Raw genomic sequence first — 14,631 nt, 5'->3', positions numbered from 1 at the left:
ACTTTGCGAGGGTAGTCTCAGTCTTAAGGGAAGGTGTGCCGAAGCTAACCAGGCACTAATCCACTAAAGGTAAGTCTAAGCTCTACGCTAGAAAGTCTCGGCTGTTCGTCTAAAAGTCGTGGAATCTCGAGAGAAACTGCGGAGTACAAACGAGCACAAGACGCCAGCCACGGCCAGCCTATCCTCTGGAATGACTATTGTTGGTTGATTGGCTAAGGTTTGAACTACATAGAATGCAAAGGTAAGACTTTGCGATCTTTTGGACTTGTCCCGTTAAGTCCCGGCGTCAAGCTTACGGGACACCTTTTCCGTGTCCGGTCCACACTACATACTTGCGGCAGGACTGTGCAATCAGCCTTGACAGTCTTGATTCAAGGCAGTCAACCGCGAGGTGCCATGTCAACTAGCGGTGATGTATGACTTAAGTGTGCACTGTCGCCCTCAAATTCGTGGACAGGAGCAACCACGGAATGACTGACTTGACCCTCAACCCAAAGAAAACCGATACTCCGAGTGAAGAGAGCTTCGTCCTCCTCGGCCAGACGTCGAGCACAATGCAGAAAGTCCGCGTTGGTGCTGTGCAAGCTGAGCCGGGATGGCTCGACTTGGAGGAGAGTGTGGAAAAGACACTGTCTCTGATACAACAAGCATCAGAGAAAGGAGTCAATGTACTTGGCTTTCCAGAAGTCTGGATCCCCGGGTATCCGTGGTTGGTTTTCATTCTCTCACATTCCGAAATGCACTAATATGCTGCTTCAGGTCATTATGGACGAACAGTGTCATCGACAACACTGAGATGGTTCACAAGTACATGGCCAACTCTCTCGTTCGTGACTCGCCTCAAATGCGAAGGATACAGCAAGCAGTCAAGGACGCAGGAATGGTTGTCGTCCTAGGCTACAGTGAGCGGGATGGGGCAAGCTTGTATATGGGACAATCTTTCATCGCGACGACAGGCGAGATCGTCCACCATCGCCGGAAGATCAAGCCTACTCATGTGGAACGAACACTGTGGGGTGAAGGCCAAGCCGAATCCTTGACCACTGTTATTGACAGTCCGTTTGGCAAGATTGGCGGCTTGAATTGCTGGGAACATCTCCAGCCACTACTGCGGTACTATGAGTACGCACAAGGCGTGCAAATCCATATCGCAAGCTGGCCAGCAGAATTCTGCATGCCAGATCCGAAAGTGATGGCCTGGCAATATCACGAGACAGGAGAGGCCAGCTACCGGGCAAGTCAATTCATGGCAATTGAAGGACAGACATTTGTTGCCGTCGCATCGCAAATCCTGACTGAGAAGAATCTCGAGAAAAATCATCTGGTGGGCAAACCACCAATCAAGACAGTAAGTCCGATCGCTTGGTGAATATGTCAGACAACTAACGAGATATTTCAAGCCTGGCGGCGGGTTTTCGATGATATTTGGTCCGGATGGCAAGCCCTTAGTAGAACCTTTGGAAGATGGCGAGGAAGGAATTCTGGTGGCCGATGTTGATCTGAGAGACATCGACCGAGCGAAGGCTTTCATCGACACTGTTGGACACTATGCCAGACCGGATTTGTTGAGCCTATTGGTCAATCCCACCGCCGATTCGTGCGTCACAACGATGAAGAAGTAACGACCTGCTAGCCTCTGTCACACTCGTGGCAATATGTAGCAGGTTCAAGCGGAAAATATTGAGGAGGATCAGATACACCATAGTGTTGGCTTGATGGACAAGCCGCGCTACCTGCCCGTTTTGTAGATTGAGAGTTCTTTAAGGGGACTAGCGGCATAAGTTAGTGACTCAGCACTTATCTCTACATGTATCGACTTTAACCACCAAGAGTCAACATTTCCTTCACGCACAAGAGCGGAGCCGGCGGATATGGACTGGACACTAGTACCACCTGATCATACGGAAGATGCCCCTACATAACCGAGACTATAAGCCTAGGAGAGATGATGAAGGCGCGAAAGTCGTGCTGGACCTGCAAGAGTAAGTCCGACCTCTCTTGCTGACCGGCGGGGCCAACTGATTCGTCTAGACCGCAAGATAGGGTGCGACAAGACCCTGCCTGCATGCAATAATTGTGTGCGGACGCATCGTATATGCGGTGGCTTTGGTATAAAATTAAGCTGGCCAGAGAAATACGACGGTCGTCGAAAGCCTTTGCTCGCAACAGTTGGTGGACGAAGTGCTCAGCGCAATGATGAAGTTTGCCCTAGCATTGCCCTGGACTTCCTGAATACGACATTTGAAGATATCGAATGGTCAAATCACCACGTCTTGCCGGAGTCTTCGGCACACATGCGTCTGCTTCGCCTCAACACCAGGACTTTGCCATGTTATTTACTGCCAGGTTTCACCCACGACCATGGCAATCTTCTCTCCTACTGTAAGATTTCTCCCGTTTGGTCTGAATGGTGGCAGGTTTGACGATGTGACACCAGACGAAGCTAAACTTGCACGTATCATCACCACGGTTGACGATGCTCAAAATGGATTTCGAAACGAGCTCTTGCCTATCGCTCTCTCCCACCAGAGCAAGGCTTCACAAAGTCTTATGGAAAGCATATTGGCACTTTGCGCTTTCCATGTCAGCGGGCCGAGTCAAGCATTGCAACACAAAGCTCGGGCATTGCGACTCCTAAATGGGTCGCTACAAACGGATAGTCCTGACGATCTGAGCGCGAAACTCGCTACTTGCATGCTACTCTGCGTATATGGAGTCTTTGATAACACTGATGGCAACTGGATGGTTCACCTCAAAGGCGCGAAGACCCTCATGCAGAGTCATTCGGAGGCTGTCCATGACATTGACAATAGGCAAGGAATATCGTCGTTCCTTCGAAGCTGGATTTTGTATCATGACGTCCTGGCGCAATTCTCGCAGACGTTGCCAGGCTCTGAAAGTGAAGCACCGGTCACACTGCCGGCATCTTCGGAGGAGAAGACAATTGTACGTCGTACACATCATTGGAAGAAGCCGGGTTGATGCTAACTCGTCCTGCAGATTGTAGGCTCTTTAGGCTGCTCTGAAGAACTGATGGAATTGGTTGCTTGTACCAACCAGCTACGTGACCAGATGGTTCGTGATCAGAATATTGTCGATGAAGTACAGCATCGTCTTGAGAACTTGTCCCAGACCATTGTTATCCAGCCCGAACAGGACGCCCCTTCGTCATCTGCCAGAATTGACGAAGTGCACATTCAAGACACTGCAGAATTTTACCATCTGGCAGCACTCATCTACTTTCGTCGGCAAATTCTGCGCATTCCACCGCAGTCTCGATCGATACAGTCACTGGTCGAATCTGCTCTTGGCCTTATCGCCAAGATGGAGATATGCACGAGCCCATGGCCTATGTTCGTCGTAGCGTGCGAAGTACGCACTGATGAACAACGACTACAAATCCTCCAGACTCTGAAGAAGATGGAAGTCCACCGGCGGATAGGAAACATAGGAGTGACAAGGGTCATTGTCGAAGCTCTTTGGAAGCAGCATGATCTCGCGCCAGATGACGCCGCAAAGGCGAGCACGAACTGGAGAGCAATCGTCAACATGGACGATATGGCTCCATCTTTTATCTGAGCCTGAAAACGAAACGCCTGGTCTTTTTGGGGGTAACTTGCCTCTCAGCGAGTGTCTCAATGCCGAGCCTGACGGATTGCGCTCGTGCAAGCTTCTTTTTGAAATGGTCGAGTCCTCTATCCTGCCTTTCAGAGGACAGACTTGCTGTGTCCTATTGATCAGCGTTAACTGTTCGGCCAGGCGAATGGGCACATTTCTTCATGCGAAGATGGTGTCCGCATGAAGACTATCCGCCTGATGGTTTGAATAAGATCACTGGGACGAAAGGGTCGCTCGAAGGCTGATTCCATTGTGCTTCGCGACTCCTAATGAAGCAAAATGGGGGAATCGGGCGGCTATAGTCACCAGAGACAGTTGAGGGGATTCATTCAATGAAGTTCTTGCCCTGCGGTGGGCCTCGGTGCAAAGTCTAATGTCGCTCCGAGCATTTGTGTCAAACTCTGAGGATGGTAGGGAGATCATCAAATTCGCCCTCAGGACTGAGCCTTGACAACTCGGAATTCAAATGCTGGCGGGCTAGAGGATCGATGCTGGACTTTGGTTTGCAGGCACAACGAGAAATATAGCAGCATTGGCCAATGACTGGTGCACAACCAGTGGTCCGAGACTCTATGCTGGTAGACAGCAGGATGATCAGGGTGGTGAGGAAGGTCGTTGGAATTGTGGAAGTCTGCTCGATGGTAGATTTCAGTCCATTTATTCCTCGCCAATTGCTGGCTGATATGGTGGTATGGCGTCTTGCATTCGCAAGTTATAGGCATCTGGGGAGTGGAGGGGCGTCAATCAGGCTGTGTCTCCTTTGGTGGAGCGGATGGGTGGCGGACGGAACATCACAGTACACATTCAAAAAGCTCACCACCGCCCGTCGAACTCCGAGTACCTTTAGGCAAGATCCAGGTCCAGGATGATCTGGGTCTTGAAGATGTTAAAGAGAACTCCCTTCGCATGCATGCTTAAAACGCTGAGCCGTGCTAGATACAGTTGAGAAGAGTGGCGCCCTCGCGTGCCTCGTCTGGCCTTCTGAATCTAGCTTACGTCAGGCGGGCCCAGCACTGTCCACAAGGCTGTCAATGCCATGTGTCAAGCACCCCCTGGAAATTTGTCGGCTGGTACGAGTACAGTACTCACTACAGTAGGTGGGTACGAGTTGCTGCCCAGTCCCCCTGAGGTGGTCGTCTGCTTTACGTCCCTGCATCACTCGGCCATCGACCGACCGAAATGGTACTCTACTCGCGAAGCAGGAAAACGTCTCATCGGTAGTCCTTTTTTTGTTTTACCAAGAGTTTTTCTGAAGTTGGTTTTGGATTTTGGTGTGTGACTGTTCATGTAGACGCTCTAACTTAGGGCGCTGGCCCACTGAGTGTCCACTTTTGACTGTATGTAAAAAGCAAAATGAAAAAAAAAAAGAAGCCGTTTTGGCTGCTCACGCTCTCCAACGCCGGGTAGATGCTCATTGAATCATCCCATTAATGACCCAGGCCAACAAACACCGATGCTCCTGGTAGTAGACAAAGAAAGGCCGTTGCAACTTAAGTTAGACAAACAACAACCAGAAAACGGAGAGTCCAATGGGGACCCCCGCGATTTCCTGCGGAACCTCCAGGCACGATCTTTCACTTCCTCACTCACTTTAGATGATGTCGAGGTCTTCCTCGGCATCCTCCTCGAAGACCAAGCCATTCCTCATGGCATCCTTGAGGACCGGGTGCGTGAGCAGGCCGAAGTTGCTTCTCGGGTACATGACTTCCTTGACGTTGACGCCGCCCTTGAATTCTTGAGGGATCTTGCCGTGGCGGTCGAAGGAGTGGAGGAAGTACGAGGCGGACCAGTCGTTTTCCCACTCGGCGACCTTGTTCCGGCGGTTCCAGCGCTGATAAGGGTCTTGGATCGTAAAATCGATGTCGTCCTCCGGGAAGATGGTCGTCTCGTTGTGGATGGTCCACAGCTTCATGACGTCTTCGTCGACCCAGCTCGAGGGGGCAAAGGCAAGCATGTCCATGATCAGAACCTCCCCGGGCGTCCGGACGAGTCGCTCCGAGACCTTGGTGAGGAGCTTGCAGCTGTGCGTCGTCCAGCGTCCGTCGAAGATCTCGCTGGCCTCGGATCGGAAGATGTCGACCATGGCCGTCTTGGGCGCCGACAGCCAGCAGCCGTTGTTGATCTGTCCTCCGTGTTCTCGGCCTACAATGTTCTTGAAGCCGGACCGCCGCAGCGACGTGATGTCCCGCAGAGGGAGGACGTCGAAGTCCATGTACAGTCCGCCGAATTCGTAGATGGCGTCCATTCGGACGAAGTCCGACTTGTGCTGGATCTTTTCGATCCTCTTGCCATTGCCCGCAGCCACGGTGGGTGCGCGCACACGTCGGACCTTGACGGCCTTCAAGCTCAGGATCCTACGGGTCCATTTGTGCTTTGGGTCTTCGCTGACCAGCACCTTCTTGATGGCTTCTTCGCTGAAATCTGTGTGCAGGTAGATGGTCTTGGGTCGGAGATAGACCACTGATGAGTATACCGACAGGAAATGCTTGAACTCGAAGTGGAACTCGGCGTCGGGCGCTTTGGATAACTGGACGTAATGCACAATATTGGGGATTTCGTTGTTGAGACCGACCGAGATCGGTGATGAAGGTATAATGTCGGCGTGTTGCGAGATATCGGGAAAATGACTTCGCGTGTTGAAGAGGAGCAAGGCTAGCACCACCAGCAGCAGAACCACATACGCTTTCCTGCGTAGCCGCAAGCCTTGCGACGACTGCGTCGAAAAGTCGGCTTTGTCCATGATCGTTCGTTCGAGCGGTTTGGATTCCGAGACAAGGGTCGTCTCTTTGGAGAATACGAGTTTGAAACACCCTGCGTTAAAGTAGATGACGAGCGAACGATCCCAGGGTGGAAGGGTTTATACCACCTATTTTCCACCACCCCCTGTTGACAACAGACCTACCTGCCATTTGGGTACGTACCATGCTACCAGCAGGCTGGCAGCTCTGGCTACGTGGAGACAGAACCACATCACCCACCTTTCACTTTACCCTTCAGCTGACGTGTTTTACAAGATTGGCCGATCGAAAAGGTACCAGGTTCTGGCGGCTGGTGCGAATCAGGAGACACCAGAGTGCCTGCACAGACAAAGCGGCTGAGAGAGTCCGCGCCGTGTCAATCTCGTACGGAAGAGTGTGTTTTGATGGCGGCTGATGGCGGTCAGTGCAAAAAATTTTCCACGACGACGGAGGATGGGCGTGAGGCGTAGGCGTGCGTGGGCTGGGAGCGGGAGCCAGCAAGGCTAGCTCTGTCTGAGGACGAGGTGCCGCGTACCGACGCCGGCTCACTACGCCTAACTTAGGGACTGCTTGGGGCGCTCGGGGTGTCGAGTGTAGCCTAGTAGCCTAAGTAACTAGGTGTTGAGCCCCCATCGGGGCCCCTCAAGTGCGTCGTGGCCAGGCGCCAAGTCCCAAGAACGTCAGCCACTGGCCGGACGGTGATTGGAGCTCATCGGCTTCCAGGCGCTGCTGTCGAGTCCACTTTAAAAGCGTCGCACAATCCTTAATGCGACCATCACTCCTGTCAGTCACGGTCCAACTTGCCTCTACACGTCTAGAGCTGCGGCTGCGTTCACGTCACTTGAAATTGCGAGGCAGGCCTCCTGTTGATGCTCTACCTTGGACGAACGAACAGAAGGGTTGCCTCGCAGCGGAGGAGACCGGAACTTCGCGATGGCAATCTTCTGTTTCGTGTTCAACAAATGGGTCTTGAGTGCATACGTTGAATCCATGTTTCGTTTGCAATGTAATGAATTGTTCTCCCCGACGGCCCCAAGCATGGTATCATTATGCGCTATGCTAATCCAAATATTTAAGTAGATATAGTAGGTAAGAAGTAGAAAGCAAAAAAGGCTCATAGTCATGTCGCTGTCGTCACTTTTTCGAAACAGTAGCATATGCATATGCACTTCCGAGAGTCATGACCACTCCTATCACATCCATGATCGATAATGCCCGACTTTCATGATACCAACTCAACCCCACAATTGCCAGAGTCTTCAATTGGCTGATGACATTGAATGTCAATGCTGATGTTCGTCCGATCACCAGGAATTGTGAAACATTCAAGAGTGCCGCCACGAACCCAGAGACTACCAGTGCATGGACACTGCGCATGTCCAGATTCTCCACGACAGGGACTTTGTCGACAAAGCCACAGAGTAGCAGCAATAGCCCGCACGCCACGGGAGCTTGGTTGAGCAAGAGCTGAGGGGGTGAGACCTTGAGGTCCGTCAACTTCTTCCCGATCCAGATCTGATAGAGGGCGGTGATGGTGAATGCGGCAACGGCGACGCACGTCCCCAAGACGTTGGAGAAGATAGATGCTGAGGTGATGAGTCCGACCCCGACGCACAATGCCGCAATCGACACCAGAACTGGTACCGTCACCGTCTTTCCCAGAATGATGAAATTGAGGAAGACAACAGTCGGGGTCGTCAATATCTTGGCCAGCTGATAGAAGCTGACGCTGTTGAAGGTGAGGGACAGATTGCCCAAGATCAAGAAACCGGCGAAGAATGCTGCAACGGAGAAGACTTCCTTGACGGGTAAGAAAACCACGGGGAACATCTTCAGTAAACGGCCCGCAATATACAGAACCACAAATGATATAAAGAAGTGGTATGCCGCAATCGATATCTGACAATGCCGAAGCTGTTCGTCGCTCAGGACGCTGCCAAACTTGAGTCAGTGATATCCCGCGGTTCCTTCCAGAACGCTTACATCTTGTTGATAAAAACAATGGCAATCGTCGACGTGACGTTTAATAATACGCATGAATAATCGATGAAGACTTGTCTCAGTGATGGCCGGGGTATCGTGTCCTCGGACTCGTCGAGCCAGACTGGTTTCTCATTGACGTTCGCCCTTTTATCCAGCATTTCGAGTTCTTCAATGGGCAACAGGCCAGATTCTTCGTCCTTGCGACCCAGAGCCATTGGCGGACTGCTGCCCAGCAATGTTGGGGAGGAGCTGGTCGAAGACATGGTGATGTCGAGATACGGCGTTCAAAGTTGACGATCAAACAACACGAAGGGTAAACGCTCGTTAATGCGGCGATGAGCAGAGAGAACCTGGTGTCCTGAGCGGCACCTTTTCTTTTCTTATACGATCCGACGGGTGTCAGTTCAGCGCCATACCTGGAGGCAGGAGACATCCGCCGACCGAAGGTGGACATTGCTTCGTGCCGAGTGACAACAAATGACCACTCCCTAAATGTCTGAATGTTATCAAAGCGTCAAAAGATCGCCGGGCTCGCGAAGAGTCCCGTCTCATTTTCAGGCACTTGTGTGGGACACAAGGCTGGCTCAAAACCTCAGGTTGACCAACGAGACCACGGGACAAGCTTCTGTCAATTCGCTGCAGGTGGAGGACTGTCAACAGTGGTCTCCTATCTTGAAGTGCTGTCCTTGCCAAGGAGTCCATGAGTTGTGAAGCACGGCCGCAGTTCACTATCCATGCGTTTGGTGTCGAAAAGCGCGACGAAAAGTGGTTGGGCGGCGGCGTGAAACGGAGACATGCGTGTAGACAGGCGTTCAAATGGAGAGCTTGAAGGAAATTTCGATGCCTTCAATCCCGAGCACAGTCCAGTCAATGTCAGGACTCTTCCATTAGGAGTGGAGGACTTTGCAACGATCCTTGAATCGATAAACCACTACCAGCTCGAAAGGGTGCTTCTTGTCGGGCTCCTTGGTGACGAGTTCTAGATGAAGGCAGCTTCAAGGGGTGTTGATGGAAAGACGTGTTTTGACGTGACCCATCAACAGAGCTTTGACCTTTGACGTTGGTGGTTGGTGGCGGGGCTGAAAAGGAAAAGGAGGACGGCTGCCGACTGCACCGACTCTTATATCCATACCATGCCATACCCACAACCATAGTACCATAGTAGCAATGCCGAGGTCACCGTAGTCGAATCTTCAAATCAAACCAACCGTTGTTATCTACAAGAGCTTTGTACCAGGTTGTCGTGATTCCGCCTTCATTTTGCAAGCCTCCACAGGTGAACTTGCCTCTGAAGAACAATCGCAAATCAAGTAGGAGGAGCCTTCCCGACCATTCATTACCGAGACAATTACCATCTCATGGACAGGTCTCCAGCACCAGCCTGGGAGGTATTGAAGGACTTTCGGGATGCCGGTCACGGACATCACACAGAGAAGCTATAGCTGTTCACGGGAAGGTATAGATGCTTGGGCGCTGACAGTTCTGCGACAAACATAGACAGCAATCCTTGGTATATAGCTGTCTGTCGTTTCATGCCAACGAGTAACACCCCTCTTCCGTAAGTACAGGGTATCGCCACGGTGGGAGGCTACCGAATATCGCCCAGTAAGAGCGGTGTATTAATCGTCAGAAAAGCAAAATTGAATGGCAAGGAGCGGCTCCGCAGAAACCAGCCGATATCATTCTTCCTGCCTTTGTGGTCTCTCTCGCGCGGCGCTGCGCGCTGTTCTGTGCAAGGCGCGCGGCTCGTTCGCACACCTGCACAAACTCGAATCTCATGTACCACCCCGGCAGTTCCTGTATGGCTTGTTGGCGGGATGTGGGTGTGATCGCCGACCGCTCGAGCAGGGGAAGCACCGCTCAGATCAGAGACAGCACTATCCGCCACAGCCTGATTTGCAGAGCCAGTGTGCCCGACGCGCCGGGCTCCCCGTCCTGGACTCCCAGTATCCGTCGCCAACTCTTGAGGTACCATGGCTATCTGCAACAATGAGAAAAGTTCCCTACGGCTGGGACGCTTATATCGACCATTTGCTCAACAGGTTTAGCCTCGTGCAAGGATTGTTCATTGCTTCGCCCTGATGTTAGGCCTTTCCATGCACATTCTGACAACGTCGATGGTGCATGTCTGGGGTCTTGGTCCGCGAAGGGCCTGCCAGTCTGCCGCAGAACGGGGGGTGTTATGACTCGGGACGCCTTAGACTGGGGTGCTCCATTGCGAATTTTTTGGGCTATAATGGGCCATTCCGCGGTTGGTTGGCAGGACCTTGGGCCACAAGAATCACAATTTATGGAGCCTCCTAGCCACAGAAACTTCCCTTTTGGCTCTGTCAGCTCATCTGCACCCTTGGCTGCTTGAATGGATCAACGTTTCGGATTGGAGAAGTCTGCGATCAGCTTGAAGCGAGCCCGAGTCAGCACAACGGAAACGATCAAGTCTGGCATGCTAGGTTGTAGTTTGAGTACATTGGGGGACTCGACGCGTTTCACAGCAACAACGTCAAGCTGACATAAAGAAACACCAGCCCGGTGAGGGCTGGAGCGGAGCCTATCCGAGAGCAAGGTCTATTTCCTTCCACAATATTGTACCGGTACACTAAGGCTCAAGGAGCTTAGGACTCGTTCTCGCGCTCATCCAAACAAACGCAGATTGCGGCAATCAAGGTCAGATCGACGCCTGGGGCTACTGTGACAAAATACTGTGCGAAGAGACATATGTCAGCACTCAAGACGCCCAAATTGATGCGGCCAATCGACTCTTGACGCAACGTACAGTCTGCTTGTCGCCAAAAATCTGGCGAACATTGAAGAAGCTTCTCGAGATGTGTGCGACGGGACGTCCGCCGAAGGTGATACTCGCAGATCGGTCAAACCAGTCTCCTGTGACTTCCAATTCGATTTCATTGCCGTCTGACTGGTTTTTGAAGTGGACAGTCGATCGTGATGAGAGCACTAGGTTGTCGGGGCATCAGAGCCTTTCCACAGAGAATCCAGGGAGAAATCATGACAAAATGTGCGAGCTCTGCCGAGGTCGAGAAATTTGACATGGCACGGGAGAAGGACGAGAACAAGCGCTTGAATTACCTGAGAAATGACCTTTCACCTGAAAAATATCACTGCCATCCGGCCTTTCTGCGTGGAAGCTTTTGTGCAGCGAGAAATACTTGTTCTTGAGAGTGAAGATCTCGTTGCCTTGCATGTCCGTGAACTCTTGTGACATCAGAAGTCAGTTAGCTTTGGCCTCTGGTAATGACTTGACTGCACAATCGGTGGGGGTGGGAAGCATACTCTTAGCACCGCTGATGGACAGAACTTTGCCCTTGCATTTGCAGACTTGAACTCCGGCAACGGTGGTGACAGTGAAATCATCACCAGTGAGTGAGAAGACTTTCTCTTTCATCTGCAAGGTCTGCTCATTGGGCTGACAGAACATCTGGTTCGGTCCCAGAGGGGGATTGAAAGGTGCGAGTGGCGCCATGATCGATAGTGATGATAGTGATAGAAAGAGGTTCTCAGTAGGTTCGTGGAATATTTCAGACGAAGAAAGGGACGACTGCTGACATCTAAGTAGGCAGTTATTTAACCCACGGTTCACCAGAAATCAGCATGTGCAACAGCTAATCTCACGCCTTAAGAACGATGAAAGTAGTTTCGACCAAGTTTCGACCAGCAGAGCTGGTATACCGCTTGCAGAAACAGAAAAGCCGAAGCAGATGGTGGTGTGAGCGTGATTGACCTGCCTGAGGCCATCAATATCACCGTTGATATCCCATCAATATCGCCTTCCAGGCGCCAGAAATGGCGAGGAAGCGCCAAGCCAAACACAAGCGCCGCTTGGAATCCATGTTGCTGACCTCGTTCGTATCGCCATCACCTACCCCATACGGAGTACATCTGCTGAGGTTGTGACAGACGTATCTGGTTTGTCTGTCTCCCCACATACCGCAACCTTGGCCCGGGCTGAAAGCCCCAATCTTGACCGACTTGACACATTCCTCGTTTCTGAGAAGTGCCGAATAGCGCGTACGAACTTGAAGATGCCAATACGAGTCGTGCCGAGACCGACATCACTCGAAGCGCGAATAGCGAAACGATCGACCCAGGATTGCCTCTATGATCTGCCCTTACTGTACGGCTTGCATAGCGGAATGCCGGCTTGCGGTCTCTAACCAATCCGAGTGGAAACGGCAGAGCTCAACTAATATTAACACCGACATCACTTTTCCAATCCCTCGTCGGATTCAACGGTCGTACTCGTACTACGTCTTCAGCCGTTGAACCTGACGGCACCTCGGCTGAAATTGAGAAGGGATCGTTACCATCTCCAGTATGTATAAAGCATGAGCGACCCTTGAGTTAAACTACGTTTAATTCATCTCTGCAAGATCGGTACTTCGATCACCCCACCGTGCTCCAACATGGGCACTAAAATACTTAAGAATGGCACAGTGCTTGCCTTTGACGACAAGTTGGCGACAGTCAAAGTTTTGCCTCAGGCACATGTCATCATCGAAGATGACCACATTACTGCTATCTTGGAGCCACATGAAGCCGAGGAAAACACATTTTCGGCTGCTGAAGTTCTCGACGTTACCGGCCACATCGTCTCTCCCGGGTTCGTCAACACCCATTGCCATACGTGGCAAACAGCATATCGCACGCTCGGCCCGGACATCACGCTAGCGCAATACTTCGGATGGGTGTCACAACGAGCAGCCAATATTGACGAATGGGGTGCGCAAGACATCTATATTAGCAGTCTCGAGGGCTACCTCGAAGGCATCAATGCGGGAATCACTTCCTATGTGGAGCATGCTCACTGCAATTGGGGAGAGCATGTCATGAAGGCCGCTTTTGATGGAGCCATTGACAGTGGAGCCAGGATCTGGTGGTGCTATCATCCTGTGTCTCGGGCCGGATTCGATGCAGAGAAGCAGATTGGGATACTACAGGAGCTCCGGAGTAAAACATCCCAAAAGGACGATCTTATCAGACTGGGACTTGCCGTGGACGGTCTCGATGGGATGTCAGCGGAGGAAATCCAGCAGACGAAGCAAGCTGCAATTGACATCAAAGCAGAGGCTCTTACGTCTCATTATCTCGGTGGGCCCTGGCCATGTAAGTGATCACTCAATCAAGTACGCTCAGCTGCTTGAGACTTACACACTACAGTTGCCAAAGACCTGGTCAACATCGCTGAAAAGCACGAACTGCACAAGCTTGAGGTTCCTTATATCTGGTCCCACGCAGGATTCTTGACATCGACAGAGATGGACTCGCTGCGTCAGCATGATCAGTACGTCTCGATCACACCTGAATCTGAGATGCACTACGGTCACGGCCAGGATACAAGCCGCTTGATTCATGATCAAGCAGCGCTTGGGATCGACACCAACTGGACCTTCTCCCACGACATACTTCTGCAAGCTCGATTGTGGTTGCAGAATATGCGCGGTCATTGCTCCACGGAGATTCTGAAAAGGGGCAAGATCCCAAAGCAGAACCCCATGGCTGTAGTGGACGCGTTCTTGTTGGCCACCCGAAACGGCGGCCGCTCGCTTCGCCGGGATGATATTGGTGTCTTGAAGGTTGGGGCCAAAGCAGATATTGTCTGCTTCGACGGGAGCTCAGTGAACATGCTGGGCTGGACTGATCCGGTTGCTGCGGTCGTCCTGCATTCCAATATTGGCGACATCAAGCATGTCATGATAGGTGGACAGTTCAGAAAGAAGAACGGGCAACTAGTGTTGAAGTCGGGTAATTGGGAAGATGTCTCGGAAAGATTCAAGCAAACCTCTCAAAGAATTCAAGAGGCCTTCCGACATCCGCCACCTCTACCCGAGGCGGCTTGGGGAAGGCAGACTTTCGAGGACAATGCGAAGGTGACGACAGCGAAGTTGACAGACCGATCGTGATGCATACGAGTACCGTGGCACTGTGGTACGACAAATCCTTTCGTCTCAATATCCAATACGTCTATGCGTTCGGCTGTGACAGGATGATTAAGTCATAGCCATTCTCTGTCTTCATCTATTCGGCCACCGTGCTTTCTTTTCTGGAGTCACGCGAGTGCTGCTGATAAGAGCAAGCACTCTCCTTCGGCCGGGTCAGAGCCCGACTGTAGCTTACCACTGCCTCATGCGCTACCATTGGCCTGCACCAGCCCCGAGGAACATCTATCTCGTCCTCGGAGTCGAATATCCCTGATGATGATTGTGTGATATGCCCAGAATGCCAGGCTAACGCAGTGAGGCCTAGTGGCCCATAATTACCCCTCCGAACCCCTCCAAAG

General features: G+C 51.8%; 7 protein-coding genes across 9 annotated transcripts; 4 read left to right on the top strand and 3 right to left on the bottom strand.

Annotated features, from left to right (window-relative positions):
- Positions 1–217: 217 nt before the first annotated feature.
- Positions 218–1,694, top strand: PV05_06580. 2 transcript variants are annotated; one of them, XM_013459337.1, is made up of 4 exons: positions 218–241; positions 498–709; positions 760–1,348; positions 1,401–1,694. In XM_013459337.1, exons 2-4 carry the CDS (start codon positions 555–557, stop codon positions 1,620–1,622), a joined length of 966 nt encoding a protein of 321 aa, XP_013314791.1. In that variant the 5' UTR covers positions 218–241; positions 498–554; the 3' UTR covers positions 1,623–1,694. The 2 variants fall into 2 exon arrangements, with proteins under 2 accessions (XP_013314791.1, XP_013314792.1); XM_013459338.1 differs by lacking the exon at positions 218–241 and having other exon boundaries at positions 345–709.
- A 143-nt stretch (positions 1,695–1,837) lies between these two features.
- On the top strand, positions 1,838–4,510 carry PV05_06579 (uncharacterized protein). Its single transcript, XM_013459336.1, has 4 exons — positions 1,838–1,982; positions 2,032–2,382; positions 2,438–2,946; positions 3,001–4,510. Exons 1-4 carry the CDS (start codon positions 1,946–1,948, stop codon positions 3,577–3,579), a joined length of 1,476 nt encoding a protein of 491 aa, XP_013314790.1. The 5' UTR covers positions 1,838–1,945; the 3' UTR covers positions 3,580–4,510.
- A 352-nt stretch (positions 4,511–4,862) lies between these two features.
- PV05_06578 (uncharacterized protein) lies at positions 4,863–6,504 on the bottom strand. The gene has a single exon (XM_013459335.1). It carries the CDS (start codon positions 6,356–6,358, stop codon positions 5,210–5,212), a length of 1,149 nt encoding a protein of 382 aa, XP_013314789.1. The 5' UTR covers positions 6,359–6,504; the 3' UTR covers positions 4,863–5,209.
- Positions 6,505–7,347: 843 nt separating this feature from the next.
- On the bottom strand, positions 7,348–9,052 carry PV05_06577 (uncharacterized protein). Its single transcript, XM_013459334.1, has 2 exons — positions 8,340–9,052; positions 7,348–8,289 (listed from the first exon to the last, which is right to left on the bottom strand). The coding sequence occupies exons 1-2, from the start codon at positions 8,600–8,602 to the stop codon at positions 7,491–7,493; spliced, it is 1,062 nt and encodes a 353-aa protein (XP_013314788.1). The 5' UTR covers positions 8,603–9,052; the 3' UTR covers positions 7,348–7,490.
- Positions 9,053–9,513: 461 nt separating this feature from the next.
- PV05_06576 (uncharacterized protein) lies at positions 9,514–11,962 on the top strand. The gene is made up of 2 exons (XM_013459333.1): positions 9,514–11,858; positions 11,911–11,962. Exon 1 carries the CDS (start codon positions 9,984–9,986, stop codon positions 10,419–10,421), a length of 438 nt encoding a protein of 145 aa, XP_013314787.1. The 5' UTR covers positions 9,514–9,983; the 3' UTR covers positions 10,422–11,858; positions 11,911–11,962.
- PV05_06575 lies at positions 10,776–12,094 on the bottom strand. 2 transcript variants are annotated; one of them, XM_013459331.1, is made up of 5 exons: positions 11,967–12,094; positions 11,628–11,902; positions 11,424–11,549; positions 11,113–11,291; positions 10,776–11,038 (listed from the first exon to the last, which is right to left on the bottom strand). In XM_013459331.1, the coding sequence occupies exons 2-5, from the start codon at positions 11,815–11,817 to the stop codon at positions 10,952–10,954; spliced, it is 582 nt and encodes a 193-aa protein (XP_013314785.1). In that variant the 5' UTR covers positions 11,818–11,902; positions 11,967–12,094; the 3' UTR covers positions 10,776–10,951. The 2 variants fall into 2 exon arrangements, with proteins under 2 accessions (XP_013314785.1, XP_013314786.1); XM_013459332.1 differs by having other exon boundaries at positions 11,628–12,094.
- Position 12,095: 1 nt separating this feature from the next.
- Positions 12,096–14,309, top strand: PV05_06574 (uncharacterized protein). Its single transcript, XM_013459330.1, has 2 exons — positions 12,096–13,457; positions 13,512–14,309. The coding sequence occupies exons 1-2, from the start codon at positions 12,758–12,760 to the stop codon at positions 14,252–14,254; spliced, it is 1,443 nt and encodes a 480-aa protein (XP_013314784.1). The 5' UTR covers positions 12,096–12,757; the 3' UTR covers positions 14,255–14,309.
- The last annotated feature ends 322 nt before the right edge of the window (positions 14,310–14,631 follow it).

The sequence above is a fragment of the Exophiala xenobiotica genome (genome assembly GCF_000835505.1).
Source record: "Exophiala xenobiotica strain CBS 118157 unplaced genomic scaffold supercont1.4, whole genome shotgun sequence".
Classification (NCBI taxonomy): Eukaryota; Fungi; Ascomycota; class Eurotiomycetes; order Chaetothyriales; family Herpotrichiellaceae; genus Exophiala; species Exophiala xenobiotica.
This window is presented reverse-complemented; position numbering and strand designations above follow the sequence as displayed.